General features: G+C 39.2%; 1 protein-coding gene across 1 annotated transcript in view; it reads left to right on the top strand.

Annotated features, from left to right (window-relative positions):
* The first annotated feature begins 12,437 nt into the window (after positions 1–12,437).
* Positions 12,438–26,678, top strand: part of arid5b (AT-rich interaction domain 5B) — a 106,287-nt gene continuing 92,046 nt past the window's right edge. Inside the window, exons 1-2 of the mRNA XM_028006646.1 lie at positions 12,438–12,572; positions 12,890–13,144. Of these exons, the coding sequence (XP_027862447.1) occupies positions 12,552–12,572; positions 12,890–13,144 (276 nt within the window). The 5' untranslated portion in view covers positions 12,438–12,551. The remainder of the gene's footprint in view (positions 12,573–12,889; positions 13,145–26,678) is intronic.

Genomic DNA, 26,678 nt, shown 5'->3' with positions numbered 1-26,678 from the left:
AGCTATTTACAATTTTCTTTTTGTTTTACAATATACATGTGTAAGAAAACAAAATGCATATATTTTTTTTGTAGTGTGAAAAAAAAAATAGCCCATCTTTACTGATATAAAATGCACCACATAGCCTGCTAAGCATATTTTTATGTATTCATGCAGAAGGCAGCAAGACAAGCTTGACTGGGCTTCTAAAATTAAAACACATACACACACACCCTTCCGCTTTCCCAGAAACACACACACCTATCATTTTGCTCTAGTTGGCCACATACTGACTTATTTCTTTTTTGTCTTCTGGAAATCAATCTGGCCATCCGGCGCAGCAGAGAGGAAAAACAGCAGGAAAATGCGTGACCTTGGAAAGGAGGCAGACTTTTTCCTGTCTTTGTTCCAAACTGCCCGTCATTGCATAGAAGTGAAACTGAAGAAAGCATTTCAGATGGAAGAAGACTTTAGGAAAGAAAAAAATACAGCCTGCCTTAAGAAACTACAACTTCCTGGAAACAAAATCTAAAAAAAAAAAAAATTAAAATTACCACTATTAAAAGAAGGGGCAATAAAACATCAAACAAATTTTACTGAAGAGAGTTCCTTGTTGAGCTCAGCAGCTCATTCTGTCACAGACTGAGAGGAGCGCCTGTGAACAGAGACAAACTCTTCTCTGTTTGGTTGAGGCAGAAAAGATTGTCCTGCGTCATACCCCAGGCCTGAGTGAGGTTGCTGTTCAACATTCAGCTCTTGGCTGAGAGAAGAAGAAAATGACAGAAATGGCCAAAGGGCCCTTAGCCCTGATCACACAGCAGAGGTTCCCTCCATGGGGTTCTCTCACTCAGCAAGGCGTCTGCTTAACGACCTTTATTTCTCAGGAATTAGAAGGATGGCATCACCGATAACGAGGCAAGAAATCAAATACTAAGAGCTTATTCTGTGGCGTATTGATATTAATTCACTGTGTCCAAGTGCAATAACATTGAAAATGGACACAGGAGGACACGATTGCTTTCCATTTTATTACTTTCGTCCACCAACAAAAACATCTGCAGAGCATTCCTTTCACTCTGCATACGTTTGACGAAGTTGAAATCAAAACACGGAATATATTTTGTGCCTGTGAAGACTCAGGGAAATCATAGCAACACCGTTTTTTCAATTAAAAGTTTGTATTTTTTATTATGATGCCAAAACATATTCCAATAGCTCAATTTAGTTATTTTTGGCAATGGCCCTGTTTTGGCTTTCCCACTTTAGGCCAGCAGGTGGCGCTCCACACCACGTCTTCCAGAGAAGTGAAGTGAAACAGGTTGTGAATGTTGGACACATGCAAAACCAATCTGTCAGAAACAGTCTACTTAACGACACCGGCCACTTTGCTTGTTTTATGCATGATTTTCCCCCACTGCATCCATGCTGTATATTTTATTAGGATTTAAATGGGAGCTCCTAACGGGGCCATAAAGAATGAAATAGTTTATCAGCTTACTTAGATTGCAGCTGAACAAGAAACACAAGTAAATTGTTTCCTTGAAGTCAGCTTTCTTCACATGCATACTAGACAGGTGGCTAAATACCCGAATGGATCCGGTCCCGGTCCTTGTCTCTATGGCTAAAACAGAAAAATCCTGTTTGAACCAAGAATCCTGGAAAGTCACACATGTCAGGCATTCTGCATGGGAGAAATTGGACTTAAATGGGTAACACATGACTCCCTCTGTCTCGGCCCTGACAGCTGCAACAGTCCAGGCCGTTATTGGACAAATATGACTCGCCTCTGAAAACAGAGCAGCTCTTCAAGAAGCTTTCCCAGCGCGGAATCTCTGACGTAAGCCGAAAAATAAAGAGATATTGAGGGGGATTTAGAGCGAAACATATTGAGTTACTCTTAAACCAGATTCATTTTCCTCTCTCTTTCTGGGCCTTTTTAGTTTTTCTTCTTCTTTTTTTTTTTTTTAACTTTAACCTGACAACTGTTATAAATTCTGCATTAGCAATCAGAACAAAAGGCTATTATAGAGCAGAGCACTGGCCCCTGGCTGTTGCTGGGCTCATATTCTCTGTACAGTAAACAGCCCACAGATGTTTTACATTGATATTAACAACTTTAATTTGTCCTGAGCAGAATAAAAACAGCAGAGCGCAGAGTGGGGATTAAGTTCTCAGCCATGTATCACACACACACACACACCCACGCACGCACACACACCACAGAGAGCAATCTCATTTAACCTGAGTGGAGTTTGCAGTGAGTGGGTTTTGCATTGGTCATTAGTTGTCTCAAAATACCACTCTGTCACCATGGCAACATCAAGTAACTGCTAAATGGCCTCATAACATAAGATGAATTTTTAATGTTAAGTGGGTCTTTTTTTTTTATTTGTGTTCTCAGGCTTTCTGTGCAAGCCTGCCTTGAAAATAATCAGCAGTCGCTGTGAGACATATTTCTAAATCTTAGCTTAAAGTTTTAAAGGTCCCCTAATTTATGTCTGTGTTTTGAAGTGGCAGGCTGCTAAAAAAATAGACTTGATCAGCACGCACAAACGAACTGCTAAAACTGGACCTTTAATTTGGGATTATGATGTGATTTGAACCCTTTCATGCGTAGCAGTCACTGCAGTGGACAGCTGCTGTATCTAAAAGCAATTTTTTGTTGCGTGTGTTTCTAGTGGATTTTTATGTTATAAATACACACAGACCACTGAAGTGGACATCCACTGGAAGTGCAAGAAAAGTTTTGTTAAATCCAATAAGGCAGACGGACACAGAGCATGTCGATCAACTCAGGAATATCCAATCCCTCCTTCTACTGTAGAGGACTCTACAAAAAAATAATAATAATCAAGTAACCTAAGTAGTAACTAATACTACTGGTGTGATTTCCAAAAAAAACAACTTTGTATTTGGAGAAAATTACAACTGACTTAGGAAAAAATCCTAGGAATCCCCCACCTTTTTCTTATGCATTAAGAAAATCACTTTTGAAAAAACTCTTGACATAAAGGACCATAATTCATGCATGAAATGGTTAACCCAACCGTGGGCCATAAACGAAGGTGAGCAGAGTATCCAAAAATTTACTCAAGTACATATTTTTACTCAAGTAAAAGTGAAAAGTAACTGTCCAAGAAATGTAAAAAGTATTCGGTAAAAATGCTTACTCAAGTAACCGATCAAAACGTCAGTCCTTTAATATTTAAAAATAAAAATTACATCATCGCATGGACCAAAATATACAGTTATGTGGAACTCTTGGTATTTTAAAATCAAAGGGGAAATAATGTGTGTAAAATAACAGAATTAGAAAATAACAAAGTCAGGCAAATGAAATATTTTTCCACATCAATTTCTTTCATTATAAAACTTAAGTCAGCTTTAACAAAAACTGCAGGTGTGTGTCTGGGGAAGTTTAGCTGAGGTATCCAGACATTTGACTCAAGTAAGTCGGAATACGTCATGATAAAGTTACTCAAGTATAAAGTACAATGTAGTAAAAAGTACATTTTCCCAAAATGTTACTCAAGTATATGTAACTGAGTAAATGTTGCCAGTTACTACCTAACTCTGGTCCATAAAGCAGATCCAGTGTGAGTCTTGTTCCAGAGTTTGTGTAAAACTGCTCAACTTCCATCTCAACACCCTAAACCTCACGTTCGCTTCAACGAATTACCCAGCAGGTTTTTATGTGTATGGAGGCTGACCCTGTGACCTCTTCGCTTAAAAAAAACCCAAAACAAATATAGGACTTGGTTTTGTTTTCATTTTCAGCCTTAGTGATGTTCAACTCACTCCTTGAACTGAATAGATCCATAATTCACAGGCAGCCACAACTCAATCTAACAAAATGCCTTTTCAATCACTCTCATTCTTTATAGTTATGCCCAACAGGCATGTGCATAAATACATTATTCATGGCGCTAATCCCGGCCTCAGATGGGGATATATAAAAATGAGTCTGTGCATCCTGATGTGTGTGCAGCCGGCCGGGGGGCGGGGGGGGGGAACTGGAGCCCCCTATTTTGTTTGTATTTTGCACATTTGTGATTCAGCGGCGTGCTCGCTCAGTCAATGAAGTGAATTTACATTTGCCGAGGCAGTAATGACATAAAACCCATACTAATGCTAACATGCGTGTGCACTCAAATTCACGTCGTCCCGCCGCATGATTACATTTATGCGCCTCTTAATAAAACGACCCACTTGACATTATCAGACAATTCAGCCGTAACGGTTGCCGGTGAATGTGAAATTGTGTTTTTCAGGCAATTAGTTCATTGTCATGGCAGTCGTACAGCCCGAGTCAACCAAAGTTTGCCTTGTGAATCACAATAACCCGTGTAAGCGTGTAAATATACGGCATTAGGTGTGATCAGCGGAGCAGTGATGAAGCCATGCACTAACTGGTTGGTTGGGAACAAGAGGAGAGAAAAGAGACTGAGGAGAATGTGAACCGTGCGTGAATAATATCAGCTGTGTTGCTTTAAATAAAAAAAAAATCAATCATAGATGAGAGAAAAATGAGAGTCAGGGTATCTTATCTTCAAGAGCTTATTCATTCAGTTGTGAATATAAATATCAGTTCTCTGCTGGCAGATTCTTCTTTGATAGTCTGGATGTTTGTTAGCATCACAGATATAGTTGAAAACACAGAATAGGGAAATGTATTTGTTTTTTTCTTTTTACTGTTAGACATTAAATCCAACCAATTTGTTTCCTTAAATAGAGATTTAGTTTACATACATTTTTTTTTTGCATATGTTTTAAACTGCATGGCCATCAAACATATTGGGTTTCCTTCCACAGGCTTCTGTCAGTAGTTTGCTGTATGTTTGGCTTTTCCTGACAGAACTGGTGTAATTTGATCAGGTTAGACCGTCTCCTCTGACGCATCTTTTCAACTCTTCCTGCAAAATTTCTTTAAGACAAAAATCAAGGTTTGGTAATGGCCACTCCAAGGTGTTGACTCCATTGTAAAGCTGTTTTGTAAGTATCTTGGTGGTATGCTTAGACTCACTGTACATTTGGACGACCCATTTGTGTCCAAACTTTAGATTCCAGAAGCTATCTGAAGTTCATTCTTCATCTACTCTGTGAAGTGCACCAGTCACTCTGGTAGCAAAAACATTGACACAACATGACACTGCCTCCCCTGTGCTTCACAGTTGCTATTGTTTTCTTAGAAGTGTCTCTTACTTTCCCTCAAACGTATTACTGTTTATTAAGGCCAAGCACTTTTTAGAACATGCTTCCAAAAGTGCACAATTTCTTGTAAATCCAGCTTTCTATGTTGCATTGATGGCCTCTTCCTCTCTGCACGGCCTTTCAGCTCATGCCAGATAAAGTTGTTGTTTCACTGTGCATAAAATGACTGTCTTACCAACTTCGGCCAGAATTTTCACATTTTTATTCGTTTTGCTTTTGTTCTGTGGTTGATTTGCATACTTCGCAAGCAAAACACATTAGTCTCTGGGACGCCGAGCCCGCCTCCTTCCTGAACGGACTGATGATTCCGCATTCCCATCATGTCCATACTTGCATATAATTGTGTGAACCGATCAATCCGCTTCTGGAAATTGTTCCCATGGATGAAGCAGAGTTTGTCAAGGTGCACAGTTCCTTATATCCTGTTTGATCTGATTGATTGTTCAGGGCGTCAAAACGTGGAAACAGGGGTGCGGCGGTGTACCGCCGTCACGTGTTTCAGTCCCGTTCACCGTTGCCACATGTCTTCCCTTCTCACAACCCACTTTCCTGTCAATCTACTGTGAAACAAAGACCACTAGAGCCCACAGTGGGAACAAAGAAACAACAGGTTTTCAGGTGCTGCCTTAAAATGAATTCAGACGTGTCTTTTCATTTAACTCAAATGTGGTTAAGTAACCTTTCAGGGGCTGGTAAAGCCTTAGCATCATCGTCATCTGGAATTATCCAAATTGTGTTAAAGGCATGGTATTGTATATAATCAAATATAATTTTAAAAAAAATTCTGAATTATTATTATTAAACTAAATTTACAAGTCTGTAAATTGTCAACCAACAGCCTTATTCTTCCTGTTAATTCACACTTGCGTCAAGTCAAACAGCCGATGTGGATAAGCCAATTGAAATATGCGCCAGATTAAAAACGATCCAGGCAATAAACTAATTGAGCTCCTCGAATGTGTTCTTGGCTTGTGTCAGAGGGGAGAGAAATGCAACACCGTGTCATAATGAGTCTGTGAGGTTAAAATTAGCTCTGCGACATCTCCCAGATCTCCTGTTACCTTTCCCAAAGTCGTGCTGCAGACGGGGGGCCCATTGTTGTGCGATTACAGCGGCACAAAGACACACGTTTAAAGTTACTATTGACATGTGCTCCCCTGGACAAATTTACCTGATGGGTTTTTAATGTCCCAGGGCTTTCCACTGCAGATAGACGCACATCCTCTGGGTGATGCAATTGTGCATGTGGAGTAAGTCGGAGATAGGCTGCACTGGCCTAATTTCTGAGAAGCTTTCTTGTTTTAGTCATCTGTTTGATTTTCATAATCCCCCTGGCAGCGTAATTAGAAATGAGAGTCCTAATATCACGCTGAGAGGCTTTACTTTTGGAAACGGGATGTTTGTCCGCGTAGATATAAAGTAAAAAGCACACCCATGCATCTCGCTGAATAACTCTGGCTGGCTTTCAGGAAGCCTCCTACACTTTGTTAAATGACTAATTTGATGAAAGAAACAGTGTAGGTTGTATTTTACACTCTATTTATCCGTCATACTTTTATAACGCAGATACCGTCTGTGTTATCTTGTTGTGAAGCACAAGACTGTGCAAAAATCACAGTAAACACTGAAAAATCGCAACACTATTAAATGAAGTACATAAAATACTACTAATACAGTAATAAAGAAATTGTGTATTTTTTGTTTAACACCCATTTATTTGCCATAAAAATATTTCATTTAGATCCCTTCAACAAAAAAAATAACATTAAAGTTTGGTATAAATGTTGTTTGGTCTTCAGTACAAATTAATGTGTGATTTAAACCAAAGACAATCGAGTAGCCCGTTCAAGTTTCGCTCACCATATGAACTGTAAAAGTATAAGTTATTTTTTATTACACAACTGAAGAAAACTAAACTAAACTAAGTCACTATAAAAAGAGAACTAAACTGATTAACATTCATATGCAGTTCCAGCATTTGCGTATTTTCCTTTCCTCGTGTAATATATTACATATTAAAAACAGAGCAGGTTTAAATCTGCTTTATTTTTCATCTGACGTCTGTCAGAATGAGTATTTTCACAAATAAAAATTTGATCAGTGGCACCATAAAACCTTTCTTGTAAAGTTTTGCTCAGTTCCTGTATGCTTTAGTCATCATGTGGAGACAGTACGCTGATGACCTCACTGGATATTGTGAAACTACGGAGAGAAAAAAAATGAACTTTTCACCGCAGTACACACGTTTGTGTAACTTTTATTCACTCCCCTAATGTTGAAATAACTTCGCATACTTGCACACTTCTACAAGTCTCCTCTCCATTTTAATTTAGAATTTTATGAGTTGAAGCAATACAAAGTCTTGGAAAGGCTGGTTCTATGGGGGACTTTTGCTGACATAATCCCCCCAGATGGTTCCAAGACGATTTTTGTGTCCCGTCCAACCTGCTGAATCTGGCAACGTGTTTTTATAACGCAGCGTGACACTAAGTAATGTTTTTACGGGGATATTTCCAAGACATTTGAGCAATGATTATGAAGCCACAATAGATACAGAGTGTGAATATCGCAATACTCATGCCACAGACTATTTGACATGTCCCAAAACAAATCCATGTTTAACTGGAGATGTGTCTGCTACAGTATAGGAAGCACTAGTTGCATATTTTTACATGTTACAAGGAAGATATTCAAACATGTCAACAAAGAGCTTATAGTGAAAGAGACAACTTTTTTTTTTTTTTATTCACAATATGAGGAACTCAAAGCAAGCTGGTACAGCTTTCACAACCAAAATGGTCTCTTTCAGTGTTTTACTCTTATATGCATTATTCAGTATGGAATCACTCACCACTTTTACATGTTGCTGTTATAAGAGGATTTTATGCATTTTACATGTGAACAGGTCACCATTTACAGATAAATATCCTAATTTGCATAAAAGCAGTGACCGCGTTTGTCAGATATACTTAGAGGAATAAAAATTAACTTCTGGATTTATAGGCCCTACATATCGGAATTGTAAATGCGAAATAGCTGTGTTATTAAAACAACAAGCATGATACCATTGTTTCCAAATCATTTAAACCTAACACTATTTTCAGTGACACACTGTGTCCACGTGTGGTTCAAGTGTTATGACTCAGGTGGTTATAAGAGCAATAGCGGCTCTCCATTTCCCATCTGTGGCTCCTTGCTCGAGCTGCTGCACCAGGCTGGATGTTTAGCAGCTGTGTGCTGAGAGACGGTTTGCTTTTCACCACTTCACCAGGCATCTCTTATTTTACTTCTGCACACTCAACAAAAAGGTAAAAGGCTGGTAGCTGATGAAACATCTTCAGCCGTCTAGTCTCTCTCCGTTTCCCACACTGAGATTCTTGGGGGCCAGTATGTGGATTCACTCATGCAGCTACATCTGCTGCGGCTTATTGATCGAAGCTTCTCATTTGCGCTTGTATGTGTTTATGCAGACTGGTGTAAAATAAAAAAACGCGTGCTGTCGTGTCATGTTCATCTAAAATGGGACATATTAAGACCATTTCAGTTTGTTTAGTTTCACGAGGGCGTTTTGGGAGTTTTACGTTTTCACCTACTCTAAATTTCTGAAAATCCCAGAACTTTGTTCTGAACATCTTTGGTTTTATTATACCTGTTTTTTTTGTTGTTTTTTTTACTTTGCAAACCAATAATTCTTATTTCCTCCTCCTTATGCCTCTATTTGTCAAATCAGGCTTCTTTTACACTGTACTCTATTTATTTCAGACTTTCAGATCTTGAATCTGAGAGTTATGTAACACACATTGACCATGTTGCAGTTTGGTGCAACAGTTTGTATTTGCTGTTTTTGAATTGTACCCAGTAGTAAGCATTTTCTAACCGCGACAAGGAATTTGATTTATCATGACAATGTCAATTTCCAGTTAAAGATGTTGGGGGGGAGAAAAAGGATTGTTACATTTGCTATTTTTTCACTGGTGGTTGCATGAGAGTCCCAATAAATGTCAATAAATATAGAAATGCTGCTAACTTCAGTGAATGTGTGCAGCTAAGTAATAAACATCACACTTCTTGATGTAAAAGGTGTCCTAAAGAAGCCTGTTTAAAACGTCTAACTGTTTTTTAACATCTGTATTTGACTGCAGTGACATGCCATTCTAAAAGAAGCATTATAAATACATTTCTATTGTCATCCCAATAAATACAGCAAGATATTTTGATAACAGTGGAAGTCCATATTGTCTATTCCTATGACCATTGGCCTGAATAACTCCTCTGGCAGTCAATGTTATCATCATTTTATAGATTTAAGCATCAACATTTTCACCAGTGGAGCTCATATGCACAGTGTGTGTCGCTGATTTCAGCTGTGAGAAGAGCAAACAAAGAGTTTGTGACTCACACACTCATTAAGTTTAATTGGAGTGTTTGAAACTGACTGAAAATAAAATTGCAAGAGGCTTATTACAGAAGTTGCAAAGAAGATGGCTCAAAATGGCTACATAAGGACAGTTTGGTATTGCAATCTTCATTTCATTCAAATAGAAAATCATGTGAAAATGTCAAGATGGCGTGCAGACGTATTTAATAAATTAGAATGTGTTCAGATTCAGCCCATTTCCCACCTTTTGAAAAATAATAGCCATTTGGTTGCCATTAAGCCCGCATTTCTGTTTTAAAATGATTTTTTATTATTCTGATAAAATGTTCCAGTCTTAAATGTTTTGTTTTCATTAAGAAGAAAATAAATCGAATGAATAAATATAAAGGCTTTAACGCTCCGGTCTGTGTGTGATTATCAAGTGTTTCACTTTGTGAACTGAGTTTCTGAAATGAAGGAACTTTTAAATCATGCCCTGACTTACTGAATACCCCTGTATACCACGATGCCCTAAAAATACATCGACATTTAATTAGCATGTTATTACCTTCCTCTCTTTCTCATCCACAGTTGTGTCTGGTTTTTCAATTACCACATCTCTGCGTGAGACCTCGTTGTCATCAATATCTGCATCTCAATGTTGCGCCCGTGCTGCTTCTACCTGTTGACACGCCGACACTTTGCAACTGGCAGATAAGAGCTGGATTGGAGCCATTGATTAACCAGCGACTTCATTACGGTGGCTGGCGGCCATTAACAATGCAACCCCATTGATTCAGCCGCTGAAGTGACTGTGGGAGAAATCAGGGAAAGATAACACTGGGAGCTGTGGTTTATATTGGATTCACTGCAGGAATCTCAACGCTGCTGCAGCCTCATGCCAGACAATGAGTCTCTGTGTGATCCACCTTTTGCCCTGTCCCAGTTCTCTCAGCTGCAGCTGAAAATATCACAGTGTCACACAGCATTACCTCAACTATTTTCTTTGTATTAATGTATAATGCCAGGGTTGAACGGGGGGGGGGGGGGGAGATAAGCTATAATAAGAGGAAATTACTATATTTAGCTCTGACTCATCTGTCTCCATATGCCTCTAAGATGGATATCAGACAGACGTTTATCTAACAGGAGGAGGAAAATGTGTCGGTTTGCAGAACAAAAATACATGTTGTGGACCGTGAAACAATACAGACTCCGCATGAGCACTTCCAGAGAGTTTCTATGGAGTTTTAGTCAGATGGAGGCCACTATAGTCACGTCAGCATTTCACGCCAAAACCAAAAGCCATAACAACATTCATGGAGTTTTGTTGTCTATGTTTCTGGCTGCACTTTAAAACAATAAGCTCTAGTTAAGTTAAAGTCAGATTGAGTCAGATTATGTCATAAATTGCTAACATATGCATCTTTAGGAGATTGTCATGTTTTTAGTTTTGAAACGGCCCCTCTCTTAATTTTTGATCAAGAAAAGTGACCCTTGTGTCATTTTTAGAGTTTAACACAGCTCTTAAGTTGACATTGCTTTGACAATTTTAAAATTGTGATCACTTAGATACATATTTATTCAAGGACTTACACACACGAGAGATGTGCTATAACATCTACAGACATTTACAGCTCATTGAAATTTGTCCTCTCCTCTTTTTAAGAATCTTACAATAAATTACAAATATAACACTCAATATATTTATAAAGGATGGCCACTGTCCACCGTTTGGTGGCGCCCCAGTTGCTCTGCCCTTTATTTCAGTGGGACAAAAAAAGGCGCATTGCGTAATAGTGTGCTTCAAATAGCTTGTGTCAGAAGTAGACCTGAGTCGCTGTTGTGTGCTCTGTGATCCGAGTGCTGGATAAACACAGGGGCAACAGCGACGCGCTGTGGACTTTGTCGGTACTGCTATAAACTTGAATAGTGCCAGTCAGCCTTTGATAAAAATGCAGCGGACACATTGAGCCAGCGGAGAACAATAGATGTAAATAAAAAAACATGAAGTTTGAGTGACTCCACATAAAGAATATAGCCGGATTGGCTTAAATGCGCTTGCACTTCGGGGGCTCACACAGCTTTAAGTGTCGTGTGGTTAAAATAATAAATATACATTAGTATTTTATTAGCGGCTTTGATCATGCAAATGTATTTAAGCGTGTCAAATACAAACCGCGCTTTCCTCACAAGGTCAGTTTTAACGTGATTTATGTGCGCGCATCGTGATTTCTGTCCCGTGACACCTCTGCTTTCTCTTTCGGACATTTTTTTTTTTTTTTTTTGTCTTTTCACACTCGCCACAAAATAAATAAACACAAATATTTGTCTTTTGGGGGGGGGGGGGGGGGGGGGGGGGGGGGGGGATTTTAGCATTAAAAATCAACCTTCCAAGCCGAGGGAGCCTCAAATCGCGAACCATGGCCAAAGCGAAGCGCCTCACAGGTTTCCTTTTGAAGAATCATTTGATAGCCCTATTAACTTTAATGTAACATTGTTTCTTGAAGGCATCCACAGCAAGCGCCTCAGTGTCATTACTGTGAGAAATGTGCTTTCATATTGAACGTCTTTTACGAAAGTCCTGGAAGGGACATAACACCATACGAGATGTAAACGCAGATTAAAAGCGCATTTTGGGCTCAAATCGGTATAAATAACGTGCCAGAGCGTTTTCTATGTGCTTAATTAGAAGAATATGCAATTAATAATTAAAAAGTGTTCGTCTATTATTAATTATGCTGAAATATTTTGCGGAAACATCTGTCAGTTTTTTAAATAAAGCCCCCAAAACCATTCATTCTGCTATATTTTTCCATCGAATTAAATGAAAACACGAAACGCACATTTTTTAAAACCAAAACCCATTTTTTGCACCACTTCCACGCTCACAATATCGCCGTTTAAACTCCATATAGCTACGCCCCTTGCAGGTCCTCCGGCAATCCATTCAAGCCAGCAAGTTTGGAGAGCGTGTTGAGTTTAATCAATTCATAACGTCGAGATGGAGCCGAACTCACTGAAGGTAACGTTTGTTTTTCCACGCGTAGATTTATTCCAGCTCCTTTCTGCCTGCTTTAATTAATACCCACCTTTCTGTAAGCACGCGCGCGAGCCGCTAAACTTCCACGCGCTGAAATTAAGGCATCTGTTTGAAATGGGGAACATGTAACATTGTTTAATTGTTGTAATTACGCGCAGGAAACAAGAAGGTGTGTGACATTTGCAAGTCGAGCGTAAAGAAGCGAGGGTTTCTGATTTTTTTTTTCTTTTTTAAAAATTATTCATTCATTTCTTTACTTGACTTCAATCTGTTTTTGTTTTGTTTTGTTTTTTCCACAGTGGGTGGGCTCGTCTTGCGGTTTACATGGACCATATATATTCTATAAAGCCTTTAAATGTACCCGGGATGGCAAAGCGAGAATCCTCGCTCTCGGAGACTTTTTCTTCGTCAGATGCAAACCCGAGGATCCTATATGCATAGCGGAGCTCCAGCTTCTCTGGGAGGAAAGGACAAGCAAGCAACTTTTATCCAGCTCCAAACTTTATTTCCTACCCGAGGATACTCCCCAGGGACGATCCGTCGCTCACGGAGAGGTAGGGATGCCCGAATCGCTTTGTTTTATTTCGAGGAATTTTACATAATTCCGCCGCTTCTCTTTTGTTTACTGGCCGTGGGTCTCTCTGAGGCATTCAGGAACCCATGCATTTATTATGACACTGGATGTATCGATCGGCAGAAAAGAACTGACCTACAGCGGAATTCGCTTTTTATAGTTGTAGACTTCAGCCTTGTTTGTCTATTGTGGTGTCAACATGCTGAATGTGCACTTGTCCAGCTGCGCTCAATAAGACTGCAGCCACTGCGCTCCGTGGGGTTAATTGTGCCATAATAAAAATAATAATAATAATTAAAAAATAAAAAAAAAGAAAAGCGGGGGGGAGAGTAAGGGGGGGGGGGGAAAGCAACAATCTTTCGCCTGCCTGCTCTGTCATTTTCATTTCTGGTTAAAAGCGTGTCAGATATGCTGACATACGGAACGGAAATTGCGAAACGCGATAGTAATGAATGCATGATGGGATCAGATACAGCTCCGTACAATAGTTATTTTATAATGCAGCTTGATGTTGAAAGAGGCAGTGCGAGTCATAAAAAGGATGCCAGAGGCGAGCCAAGCCAGTGCTGACACGTCCTAACTATATACTCTCCTCGCTTTGCATAATTTTCCCCAGTGAACATTTCTGTCCTCAAACAATGATTATTGTCAGCTCATATTTCTTGTAACCGCGTCTGCCTCGCTGTTGTTGGCACAGACATGCTTGGTTATGATTGACTATGGCCATATGTGGCGCTTGTGATCCTGTTACGCTGAACGGAATTACACTATAAAATGGAATTTTAAATTTTAGCCATTAAAGCTATTCAAAATTAAAGAGAGCATGTCAATTTGTTAGCATTTAATCAATTTCAACAACTTAAGCTAGTCTACGTTGGTCACAAATCCTGCCTCGACATTTTTTGTTTTAATAAGCTGAAGTGTCCGGCTCTGTCATCTTCAGTGGTTATGGGAGCTGTGTTATGACAGATGATGTCTACTTGTTATGAACCGTCTTTAAACTTGTGGGTAAAAAGTTTTCACTGTTGGAGAAACATTGTGTTCGGGTTTAGCTGGTCTAGCTACACCAAACATGCAATTTTCTTAACCCCCAAGGCAGTTGTTGCCAAAGAACGGCGCTTCTTAGCTGTGTTTGCCAGGATAAATGGTCTGTAAGACAGCTTTTTAGAATAAATTGATGAATTTTGTTACTATTTTTGTAATGTTTTATTCCCTATCCAGTTTATGTATAAGTTTAATCACTCCTAATGCTTATGTCAACAATGATAGCCAGCTAAGCTATGTCCAGTAAAAGCAGTAATGAATATCACATTAGCTGTGTTTGCCAGGATAAATGGTCTGTATGACAGCTTTTTAAAATAAATTGATAAATTTTGTTACTATTTTTGTAATGTTTTATTCCCTATCCAGTTTAGTGACTGCTAATGCTTACGTCAACAATGCTAGCTAGCTAAACTATCTGCAGTAAATCTAAGGCAGTCATGAACATCGCATCAGCTGTGTTTGCCAGAAAAATGTTTTACATGTCACAGTCTTAGAAAAAAAAAAAAGTAAAAGTTTGTTTATAGTCCACTAATGTTTATGCCTAACTGATTTAGGGATGGGGTTAGTGCAGAAGTCAAGCTTGCTAGCAAGCTGAGATTATTTACTGTCAGTAGTTATTAATGAAGCGGTTGCTGCAAACAGATTGACTTTCGAACTTGTTCGAATGGATTCAAAAAGTTTCTTACTATTTCAATAAAATGTTATGACTTCTATCCAGGCCAATATTAGCAGTTATAATACTAATTAGCTTTCAGAGCACTAAAGTGTTTAGTAAATTGATCTTACTAATGTCACTAATTTATTCACTGGTCTTTCAGCTGCCGAGCTTGCACGGTTCTACTCTGAAATCCTGATTGATGTTCACCCAAAGAAAATGTATGCATGTTGCTCCATTAGTTTTATTGGCGAAATCCTAACAGCTTGTTTTATCAGTGTCCCAAATTAAGAGGTGTGAAACAAACAATATGTGTGGCTTTTCTCTCTGATATAATGACAGCAACACTTTAATTGCTGCCTTCTTGCTTTTGATCACTTTGCGGCTGCGTGGAGATTACTCTCTGTAGCTGTTATATTGTTTATAGGGGACAAAGCCGTGTTTGTACTTGACTCTTCCGCTGATGGTTTACTTACATTCTTTCCTCTTGAGTAATAAGAGCAGCTATCACATTTCCCTTTCATGAGAAAGGTGGCTATTTATGGCCAGCAGCTTAGACAAGCTATCATCCCTGTGAATTCATCTTTTGAGCAGGGGTATCTCCTCTTGAAACCCCCCTGGTGTTAGCATTTAACAGACTGCAATTATTTAGTAATTACTCTGAGTGCATGCATTGCCCTTCCTAAAGTCCAGACTTGCACAAGACATGCCAGCTCCACCCCCTTTATTCCCACAGACTTATTTGCATTGCAAAATGCTCACATTCCTGCTCATTGACTGTAGCGGGAAAATATTACTTATTTAATAACACAGGGCCTGCACTGCCAAATGCAGTCACACATATTTGCCACATGTTGTAAAGCACATGGACATACAGTTCCAAAAAGGAAGTAAAGCTATTTTTCTGCATAGATTATTGATTTTATACTGATAAAGCAAACAGATTAAGATACTGTAACTTTATTTGAGTAAATTGTAACTAATACATGACAGGAGGATAAGATTACGTTTTACTGCTGAAATCAGTTGCTTAGTTTCAAACTGTTGTGTTTTACATTAAGTTAAAATTTAACCAGTAACATTTGTCCATGAAATTTTATTATGGGATCTGGAATTATAATGAATTTGCACTTCATGAACAGCATAATGACATGTATTAAAAATGTCCTTATTCAGAACAAACATCTTTCTTTTTAAAACCTGATACTGATACTAAATGCACATAAATAGAATAAATATAGGGCTTTTAGATTTATGTGCAAATAAATCAGTATTATTATCACAAATAACAGTTTGAAGTGCAGTATTGGTTGACTATTCGATAACCATTACAAGGAATGCACACCTAGCAGACCAATAATGTTTCCAGCCTGTCAGATGGAGTCTCTCTCTAGTAGAAACCCACACCTGATCCAGATGACAGAGCCCAAGATATCAAATGTCACAGAATGTAGGAAGCCGTCCGACGACAGGTGACAAAGAGAGGAGTGAGGAAAGTGTGGATTTATTGCATCGTCATTGCAATACTTCACAATAATACTGTATTCCGATCATATAACGCTGTTATATTATGCAGCTCTTTTGCAAAGGACTATCACAACAGAGTGGAGTCCTGTGCTTCGTCCTCTGACGTCTTAACTAACAATAATGCATTTCATAAAGTTATCAAGATCACTCTGTCGTGAGAAATAAATGTTAAGTTTGTGATCAAGCCATAATATGTTGCAGAAGTAATAAAGTTTTAAATGTATTTAAACAAGATAACATGGAAACATTTTTCCTGGCAATAACAGCCAAGCTGAGCCACTTGTTAGACGTGACTGACAAAGGTTAATGGTTAGCTTGTTAGCACATTTGACAGTGGTACTAGCACTTCTGCTAAACTGGTTAAGAAATAAAACATTACAGACCTTTTAAATTGTAGTTTGAGAAAGTAAAATGTGAATTGTTTTTTGCATGACTAGCACAGCTGGAAGGTGTTAATTATTGGCAACAATCAGGAATTAGGACTTGGCAGAATGTTAAACATAAACATTAAAAGTGTTGCTAAACTACTGAAGGACATAGTAACAAACTTTTTAATATATTTTAATAAAGTGCCATGTCTACCACAGCTAAGATATGCCAAGATGCTCATCACTGTTACATTTGGGAGTTCTCCCATTCTCTGATTGACTTTCAACTGGGTCAATCAACAAATAGAAGAACGATGATGTTGTTTTCCTGCGCTGCTTTAGAATCGTAGTCTGCCTGTAGTTTTAGTAATACCATCTTGTTCGGATCGGCACATCTATCTTTGCAGTGGGTTACGGTTGTTTACAACGCAGGCAATTTCCGGTAAGCTTCATAATGTTAGCGATTGGGTCAAAGTTAAAACCTCAACAAAGTCCACGCCTCCATCCGGGAAACAATTATGTCTCCATAGCCACGAGTCCGGACCCACTGTACCAAGAAAAGCATAGAACAAAAGGCTGGTTTTTACCAACTAGTGGAAACATTATCCTTGGCAAGTACGCTAAGATGTGCCTCTTATTAGCAATGACTGTCCCAGCATTATAGTTATTGCTAAACTAGTTATGTCTTCTAATATCCAAGCGGTTTCAATCTATCCAGAACAAGATGGCTGGTAATATTTTTTTCCTACTATTAGAGCGGAGGTGTGTTAATTGCCTGAAGGTTGGCAATGTCTCGTTTCCACTGCAGGGTTCGGCATGAGCTGTTGTGGTTTGATGTCGGTGTGTACAACTAATAAGAATAGCAGGTGACACAATGCTGAACCAGCATTTTTAGTTAATTTGTCACAATTAACTTATTTGTTGGATTAAAAGCATAATTTCAGTGACTGGTATTTGCCTCCCTCTGAAAGTCTTTTTTGTTGTGTACATTTTGTCACAAGTTGTAAAGCAACTAAAGGAGACAAAATATCAGTTTGAATGGAAACAGCTTTCCTTCGTGGATTGTGAATTTTAGCGCACACCACTTAAACGCATAATTTTCCTTTTGAAGCTTCAGAGATCAGACTCCGGGTTTGTATAATTTGGATGATGAAATGTTATAAGTGCTATGTAGCCTGGCCTCAATTAAAGGGCTCGCTTTTCTCTGAGCAAATCAAACTATTTACTGTATGTTACACAGCAGTGGAAATCGCCCTGACAACTTGGAGTCAGTTTATGACCTTCACTGAGCCCATTCAGATTTTCGCTGACTTTGCCCCACAACACACTAATCTGCACTGCATGAGTCAGCTATACCGGAGCGGCGCTTACAGATGCAATCCATAATCCAAAGACACAAACAGGAGGAGGAAAAACAAAACAAAACAAAAAAAAAAAAAACGATGCCCAAAAACGAACACATTTATTTATGCTGTATGTTTTAAAAAGCAGATGTTAAATTCTACACTTGGGTGGTGAAGGTAAACATTGCAGAGGGATTGATTTCATAAACCTCACATAAGCTGGTTTCTTTCAGATAAGATAGATTTGTGGCTCTGCGGCAACACTAAAAACTGTAAATATGTAATTGACTGAATATCAACAACTTAATTTGTGCTTGTGAGTCATACAGATATGAATGTGATAAGCCGCAGTTCTCAGGAAGTGTGTTGTTTTCACAAGGTTTGGGTGCTAAATGAGAACATATAGTCTCATGAGATAAAATGTCCAACCTGCTATAATTGTAGTTTGTACTGTATATTTGTAGATCATGCTAGATTTTACGTGAGTATTTTCACACAGTTTAGAGCAGAGTCTGAATGTGAAATGTAAACAGCTGGTTGTACTTTGCTTTCATCTAAAGCTCGAGCCCAATATCCCTCAAATACCGAAAAACTTGTTTAAGCCTTTTATTAAACTTACTGGAAGTGGATTACTGATTCTTTTCTGCTTTGGAGCTCTAAGGTATGATGTAATTTCCTGATTATTTCTCAGGTATTTGTTTGCCTTTAGCCTCTCCTGCAGCTTGTTTACTTTTTTTTTTTTTTTTTTTTTAGCTTTTTCCCCCCTTTTTGCTGTGGTTTGCAGTGACGGGAGGAACCAACCCGTGACCTACTGTGCTTGTTTTTCTTCTGTCAAAAGGGTTGGAAGGTCAATTCCTTTTAAACGCAGCCAGGCTGTCTTTCTTTCTTTTCTTTTTTTTTTATAAGCGCTTTGGACTGGAAATAAAAATAATGATTCGGGCGAGTGCGTGCAAACTCCCGGCGCCTGTGTTTTGCTGATTAGATGATAAACACATCAGGAGTGAATTTATGAATCTATTTATACCAAGTTAATTATTAGCTCCATGTGCAGCGAAAGCTTGATTTTTAAAATGTATTTATTTTTATTTTTTTTTCACTGTATCCCAGCCTGACCTACAATGTTTACCACCACCAGTTGAGGCCAGCTTGGTCTTTAAACGGGCTTTGTGTCGGGTTGCTCACCCATTATGACAAACCCTCTGTTGGGGCCCTTTTGCTCTATTTGCCTGCCTGCAAACTGCCACTGACTAAACAGTCACATGTGTTTTAAAGCTCACTGAGTGACACAATATTTCTTGTCACACCAAATGGCCCGCCTCCTCTCTCCCCTCCTCTGCTCGCCCGCCTGGCTGTAATACACTTTCTGTTTTTGGACAGAGCTGTTGTAGATAACAGCTCACCACACACAACACCCACTTATTGTACACTCCTCCTTCAGGCTCTCATAATTGCTTATTCTTATCTTTTCACTGCATATCCTGCTTTTACTGCATATGCAGCATAATAGGAGGGCCGCTCTCGTAATGGGAATTCTGCATCTGCGGAGAATATTCCTGGATCATGTTATATTAATGCGCTATTATCATCACCTCTGATTTCATCTGACCTCTCCTCTCCTCTGTTCTGCCCCTGTAGCTGACAAGGCTTTGGCACACACACACGCACACTGACAGGCAGGGGGACTGCAGCAGTAGGCCCGGTATTGATTGCTGTGGAAAACACTTTGGCATGCATCCAGAGCCATTTCTTCAGCACATGGCAGGAGTCCACACATGTGTTCTGGTGCTCGCAAAGCCAGCTTGTAGGGGAAATTAGATTGCATTCATTTGCTGCTTCTTTGATTTTAGTTTTCTCCTAAGGGGGAAAAAAAAAAAACAAGCAAATAATTTTGGGCATCTGGGACACTGTTGAGTTAAGTCTAAGTGGCTTTGATATGCAGCGTTTTGATGGATAAGGTCGTTGTGCAGAATGGCTGGAGTGTAAATGTGAGATGGGAGATTTTTACAGATTTTTTTTTTTTACTATGTCCAGCCTGCGCATTAAAACAAATGTCCCCATTCAGATAACAATGGCAGGAATTTTTGTGGAGTAGAACTTTTTTTTTTTTTTTACACTCTGTGTGTGTGTGTGTGTGTGTGTGTGTGCGCGCGTGCATGCCTCCTCCTGCTGCAGAACAAGTCATTAACTCTGCACACTGCCCTCCAGTGAATTCCTCGCCATTGCTGAAATAGCATGTAAATTATTACCAGCTATTTTGAATAGTGTAATTTAAAACCTTTTAAAATGTAATAGCAGAGACTTCAAAGGCAATGAAAGAGAAGTCCCACAAACATTAAGATTTTTTTCTTTTTTGTTGTTTTCTTTCGCAACCTAAGTAATAATATGTTTCCAGCGCTGCATGTTTGTCAACACACCCGAGACTTTTGGCGTTTCGTAGCTTGGTTTGTTCCACTTTGTCATTCGCTAACCAGTTGAGCAGGCAAACATTTGCCTTGATGCATGACTCCAATGCCTCCGGCTACAGTGGATCATTATTATATCTACCAATGCAGCCACAGACGGGAAGCCCCCGCTCAGTAATCCAGTCGACATTTTTTAATTCTTCACTTGTGAACTCTTGGGCACGCGTCGCCTCTTTTCTCCGTCTTCATCGCATCCCGCTGAAATGGAAGCATATAAGGCTGCAGTGATTCAAGCGAGGGCTGACACAGCTTTTTGCTGCGGTGTCACCTTACATGATGAATGCCTCACCCACTTTCAGGAGGGCTTTGAAAACTCCTCTTATCTCGCCGTTTCTTGCCGTTGCTAATGCTGCAGAAGAATGCTAAGTTCATATATCACCACGGCTTGTGTAACAGCAATCTCTTAATGGAATCGGTGAATAAAAGATGAGTTCGGCAGCGCCCCCGTCGATATGCAGCAACTTTTATGCATATATGAATACACTGCACAAATTAGGCAGTGCATCGCGGCGGAGAATCATTCTCACCCGCTTTAAATGGTGCACCTTGAACTCCTTGGAGTCTGAAAGCAGTCTCAACAAAATATATTCTGAGCCGATTGTCCCTGGCACACTTCCTGGAGCTTCTTTTTTAATTCCCAGATAAGTTTGTTTTGGGACACTGCAGTCAAGGTCAGCCATGGGGAGGGGAGACAGATAATGAACTCATATTGTGTTTCATAGCCTCGTTTTCTCTTCCCTCCTTCCTTTGCTCTGCTTATCCTGCTCTGTCTACATTGTCCATGTCACCATGTCCATTACTCAATTACTAATCTCCTATGGCCTTAGGAATTCCTGTGCTGACCTCTCAGAGGCAGCAGCCTGAAACCTTTGCAGCATGTCAGGAGTCCTCTCTCTCTCTGGGTGTGTGTGTGTGTGTGTGTACCCAGACTATTGAAAGACACCCACCCACTGAGCTTCAGCACCCCTCGACTCACTAAACTGAGTGTCTTGTCAGCTATGTTTGCTCAATCTGAAATTTCCGATGTTTTTAATTGGATCAGCAGGTAGAAATGCTGATCCAATTCGCCAGGTCCGGTTGAAAGGAAGTTCAGTATTGGTGAAAAATCAGTTCTATTGAGAGTGTTGGACTAATTGGACTGCATTTTAACTTACAGCCAATATCAGTGCATGACAAGGCGCTTCCTCTTTCAAAGATGTCCTGGTTTTGTTTGAACACATCAGATGAAGAAATTGTCACTTGAGATAAAGATAACATCTGTGGTGATTATCTGGCTGTATGTATATGAAAGATGGTCGAAACAAAAAAGTTAGAAGTGACAGAAAGTTTCAGGCTGCCCTTATGCATGATGGCCTTTCATATTGGTAGCATATATGGCTCTTCACCCAGGGTGACATGCTGTCAAAGGTTGGGGGTGGGAATAATTTGAGTTGCATTCCAAATTATTCTTGTATTTTTTTTGATGCACAATTTGAGCAATGGAGGGAAACATTTATCTGTGCAGAATGGCAGGCCAATGATGCTGGATTTGTTATCTTCCAGTACGGTGATAATTTATAGGTCAGTTTTTATAAGGGGCCTGGACTGCATTTGATATTCCGTAAATACCTTATCTGCTTAAACTTGAATTTCAATACTCTACACGAGACCTAGATTCTTAAAAAAAAAAAAAAAAAGCTGTTTTAAATCCATCAAATATTTATTCTGCCCAAAAGAATATGATAAAGATCAAAAAAGATAAGGCTCCTCGCAAACACACTAATTTGTGCACAGCTCTACTAAAAGATGTAGATTTTTTTGTGAGTGGAATTTCAATTACGTTGCTTTAGAGCTGGAACCAGCATTCCAGTAAAAGTCAGTGAGTTTCTACTTTCAGTCCTTTAAACTCCACCAACTTAACAAATCCACTCGGTGATGATTGTGCAGATCTCACATTGCTGCAGTCACGCCATGAAATATTGATAGAAGCACGCGTACAGGATGTTACATTTAGCTGCTTATGTTGCCTTGCGTTTTAACTCAACCATAAAGGCAGCAGTTAATCAGTGCATCTGTTTATTTCCGTACCTGGGGCAAAATGACTCTAACACAATAATAACGTATTCAGGATCTGGAGTGTACAAATCCCATTGGTTTATTTGCACAGTTAGGGTTACTGAATTGGCACCCTTGTGTTTAGTGTGTTGCCAATGTGTTGTGTCACCCCTTGGCTGCGAGGTTGCAGTCCTCTGACCTATATTATCAAATGGCCCCGCTGGCTGTGTGTAACGGACGCCACTTTGCTGAACTATCAGCTGCCTAACTGGAAATGACAGCGCAGTGTGGACGGGCGGCATTTACATAGGGGCATGGCCCAGAGTTTGCAAGCTGCATCTTTGAAGCTCAAAATCCAAGAAGCGAGTCGCGGACCCCCTGCAGTGCATGCTGAAATGCCGCTGGAATGATTCATCTTGGATAAAATTACAGGATGTCTAGAGCTGAGACATTTAGTCATCTGATAAATTCAGGAGAATCAGAGTGATTTCCTTCAAGTTGTTGATTATTATTTTCAATATTTTTTAGTCTTTACTAGTTTATTTCTTCCTATTAACCAGATACCCAAGAGAAAAAAACAACAAAACCCAACAAAAAAACTGTTGCGATGTTTCTTTAAACTAGAGCTCAGATTATAATGTTGGGAAATTTTCACTCAAACATTGAGTCAGAAACCGTGATGCAGTTTGTTGTGTCACAGAAGAGACTTAGAAGCAGCATAATTATTCTTCACAGAGTGCTGTTTTGAAGTAAACAGCTGAATGACTCACTGAGCATTTTAAGTACAACAGAATAATAAATATTTAGATGTGAAAATATGCTGTATTGATGTCAATGAGTTGCGATAATGATGCTATTTAACACCGGAGAACCAATTAGTTCACTTAAGCTAACATTAGCCGTCTGTCTGAGCTTGTTTGCACAGGCTAGTTCCAGCTCAGCTCTCTACATTTGAAGAGCTGCTCTGTATGGACGGGTAATGTTTCTTCTGTTTTATTCAGAGAGATAGAATTTTAATAAAGTCGATTTTTCTGTCTTTCCAAACAGTTTATAGGGCTCCTTAGCTAGGGCGTGCGGCTGCAGCTGCAAATTTATAGGCATAGCATCCCTTACCTCCCCCTCAAATGAGCAGCTGTTTCTGGGTTAGTAACCTAACTCCACTGTGCAGAGTTAAAGCAGTAACCCTAATATGTTGTGTTAAATCAGCCCAGGCATGATTGGTCCAAGTTTCACTAAGACCTCAGTTAACTAAATAACCCAAATTGTGCCACTTTTACCAAGCAGTTTCTTAGTGTGTGTGTTTTTTAATGAACTACAAAAGCAAACCTTTTAAGCATCTGAAAATACTTCACCGAAAGTCTTTGAAATATAAATATTTGCAGTTCTCAAATCCCAGCCTCATCGTTTCCATATTTAAACCATTTTGATAGTGACAAGTTATTTTTGGTTCTCTTTCGGACTTCAAACCAATAAAAAGGTTGTGGCGATACAATAAAAATCATCTGGTCGGAGTGCCACTTCGGTGTTTTTGTATGCATGGCAGTAACCCGGGTTGGTGCAATAATGTTATTGTAATTCTTTCTCAATAACCGACTTGGCCGGCCTCGTTCTCAGAAACTGTGTGCAGAAAAGTTTCTTAATTCTCCACTATTTACATATTTCTCAACCAAATCTCATGTCCTATGCAAACCACAAATCATTCATCATCTTCCTGCTCTCTAGCTCTCAGTCTGTAACCACTTTGAGTTTGGCTTGTAGCGTAAAAAAAAAAAAAAAGAGAGAGAGAGAGAGAGAGTGAGTGAGTGAGTGAGTGAGTGAGAGAGAAAGTAGTCTCAGAAAATAAGGAATTGTTTTATGGTAGCTGATTTTTTATTTTTTTATTTTTTCAGCGCTGCAGCTTACTTCATAGACTGATTATATTGGAGACTGTGCTGACAGCTGCTGAATTGTGCTCACCTGTTGTGTTTTTTGCTCTCAAGCCAAACAAGTCCCCAAACAGGATCTGTTGACGCGCTCACACATCATCGCATCTTTCAGCGGATTAATATAAAAGCAATCGCCTTTTTTTTTAAATTATTTTTGTTTGTTTAGTTTAGTTTTCTCTTCAAGGTTTAATGTTGCATCTCACTCTATTATCTCTGCTTTAAATAGGCTCCGCTGAAACATTTGGTTTCTTTATGCGCAGTCAACAGATTGCATCAAAGTGCAGTGAATAAATTCTGTGGAGAAACGGAGCAATGTGGCTTATTTGGCTGCAGGCTGAATGCTATTTACCATTGTTCTGCTTTATTCACATGGCCTGCTTTTTTTACGCCAGTTTTTCAATGCACGGAAAGCCGGTTACAAGCACCCGCCACCACTTGACAGCTGAAGACAGCTCATTATAAGACGACCAAAAACCCATGTTTGATGTTTTTACTTAGTGAGGGAGGCACAGCTATATCAAGCTATCCCTCGCAGGCTTTTGCTTTATAAGGAAATACTGTCTCCAACTGTTTGGGATTTGATATGCCTGTAGTAGGAGATGATGTGAGAACTGAATATGGGTAATTGTATAGACGGAGCACTCAGAGAGAATATGAAACGCTGAGAAGACATGTGTTTGTTTTTAGAATGTTGTTGGGGAGAGAGAGAGAGGGAAAAAAACAGGAACACCAAAATATTTCAATTAAAACAAAGAACACAAGCAGAAAAATAACACTGATCCTAACATTTTAAGACTAAAATGAAGGATTTACAGCGGGGTTGTTCTTTTTGATTACAGAAGACTGCTTGATTGCAGCTTTATTGGGTGCACACCCTCTACTTACACACATAAATATAACATAATGAATGTTATTTTAATGTCAGTCGTACACAAGCTCTTTGAGGGGAAATGCACAAAGCCAGACAGATGCCTGGTAAATTGGAGATAACCAAGGTAAACATCAGAGACCTGCTCTGTGTTTCAGCCTTTTCAGACATCTGTCCTCCAGATTTCCCCGTTTCTGTAATAGCCATCTTGCAGCAAAACCTCTCCATTCTGTTGGTAACAAGCACTTCAGCCATTAGCTCTTCAAATGGAAACACATTTAAGAGTCTTTGCTGCCTCCCCACTCCGCTGGTCTTTAAGTTGTTCGAGTTTGAGAGTTATTAAAGGAGCTGAATCAACCTCAGGAGAAAAAAAAAAGGAGGTTAAACCCACACAGTGAAGAGAGAGTAAATCTTATTTAGTAAGCTAACTGAGCTGACTGAAGTACTGAGCTTAAAGTCATTTCTCCATGCCAGACTGACACATTTATGTCTATATTTGAAGTTCTACCTTGCATCACAGACGCCGTGTCCACACAATATCGCCGTCTATTCATTCCCTAATAAGTTTACTTTTCATCTGCTTCTCCAAACTCCGAAGGCGTACTGGAAAGCGCTCGCGTCTCCAACATCAGGAGCCCAACTTCCTAAATGCTAATCAGAAAGTCTCAAAACAGCGGGGTCCTCATTGACATTGATTTAACTCCCCGACATAAATCCAATTCAGCAATCATCCACATCATCCATATTCATGCCGCTGTAATTTACTTGCGTTAATGTGCGTCCCACAGCCGGCCGCGGTGCCACTCGGTGCTCATGCTAATTTAGTTGATTTAGTCCGTTTGTCGTCTTTCATTTACCGATGAAGTTCTGATTTCATACCCGGTTTTACCAAACTTTTGACCCTAATTATTTCCGCCTTACAGTGTGTGCGGCTGAATCACTGCAACTAAATGTTATATCAGGCTGTAATAAGTAATTTTAATCACATATTCAAACATGTGGTTAATCTTTAAAATGCATCACTGTAAACAACAGTTTCACTAATTTCATCGACCAGGATGAGGGATAATAAATTGTATATTTTAATTGGGAAATACTTCAGTATCATAATACTTGAACCATTATATTTTAATATTTTGTCTAAAAACGTTGCTACGTATCCATACATTTTCTTGTGAGATTTTGTTGGAATTTCTTACCTTTTTTTTTTTTTAAGAATAGTGTTATCTACATTTATCAACGTGCACAGTTAAGTTAATTATACTGATGAAATATTAATATTTATTCC

The sequence above is a fragment of the Xiphophorus couchianus genome, chromosome 22 (assembly GCF_001444195.1).
Source record: "Xiphophorus couchianus chromosome 22, X_couchianus-1.0, whole genome shotgun sequence".
NCBI lineage: Eukaryota > Metazoa > Chordata > Actinopteri > Cyprinodontiformes > Poeciliidae > Xiphophorus > Xiphophorus couchianus.
Note: the sequence above shows the minus strand (reverse complement) of the source record. Positions and strands in the feature narration are given on the sequence as shown.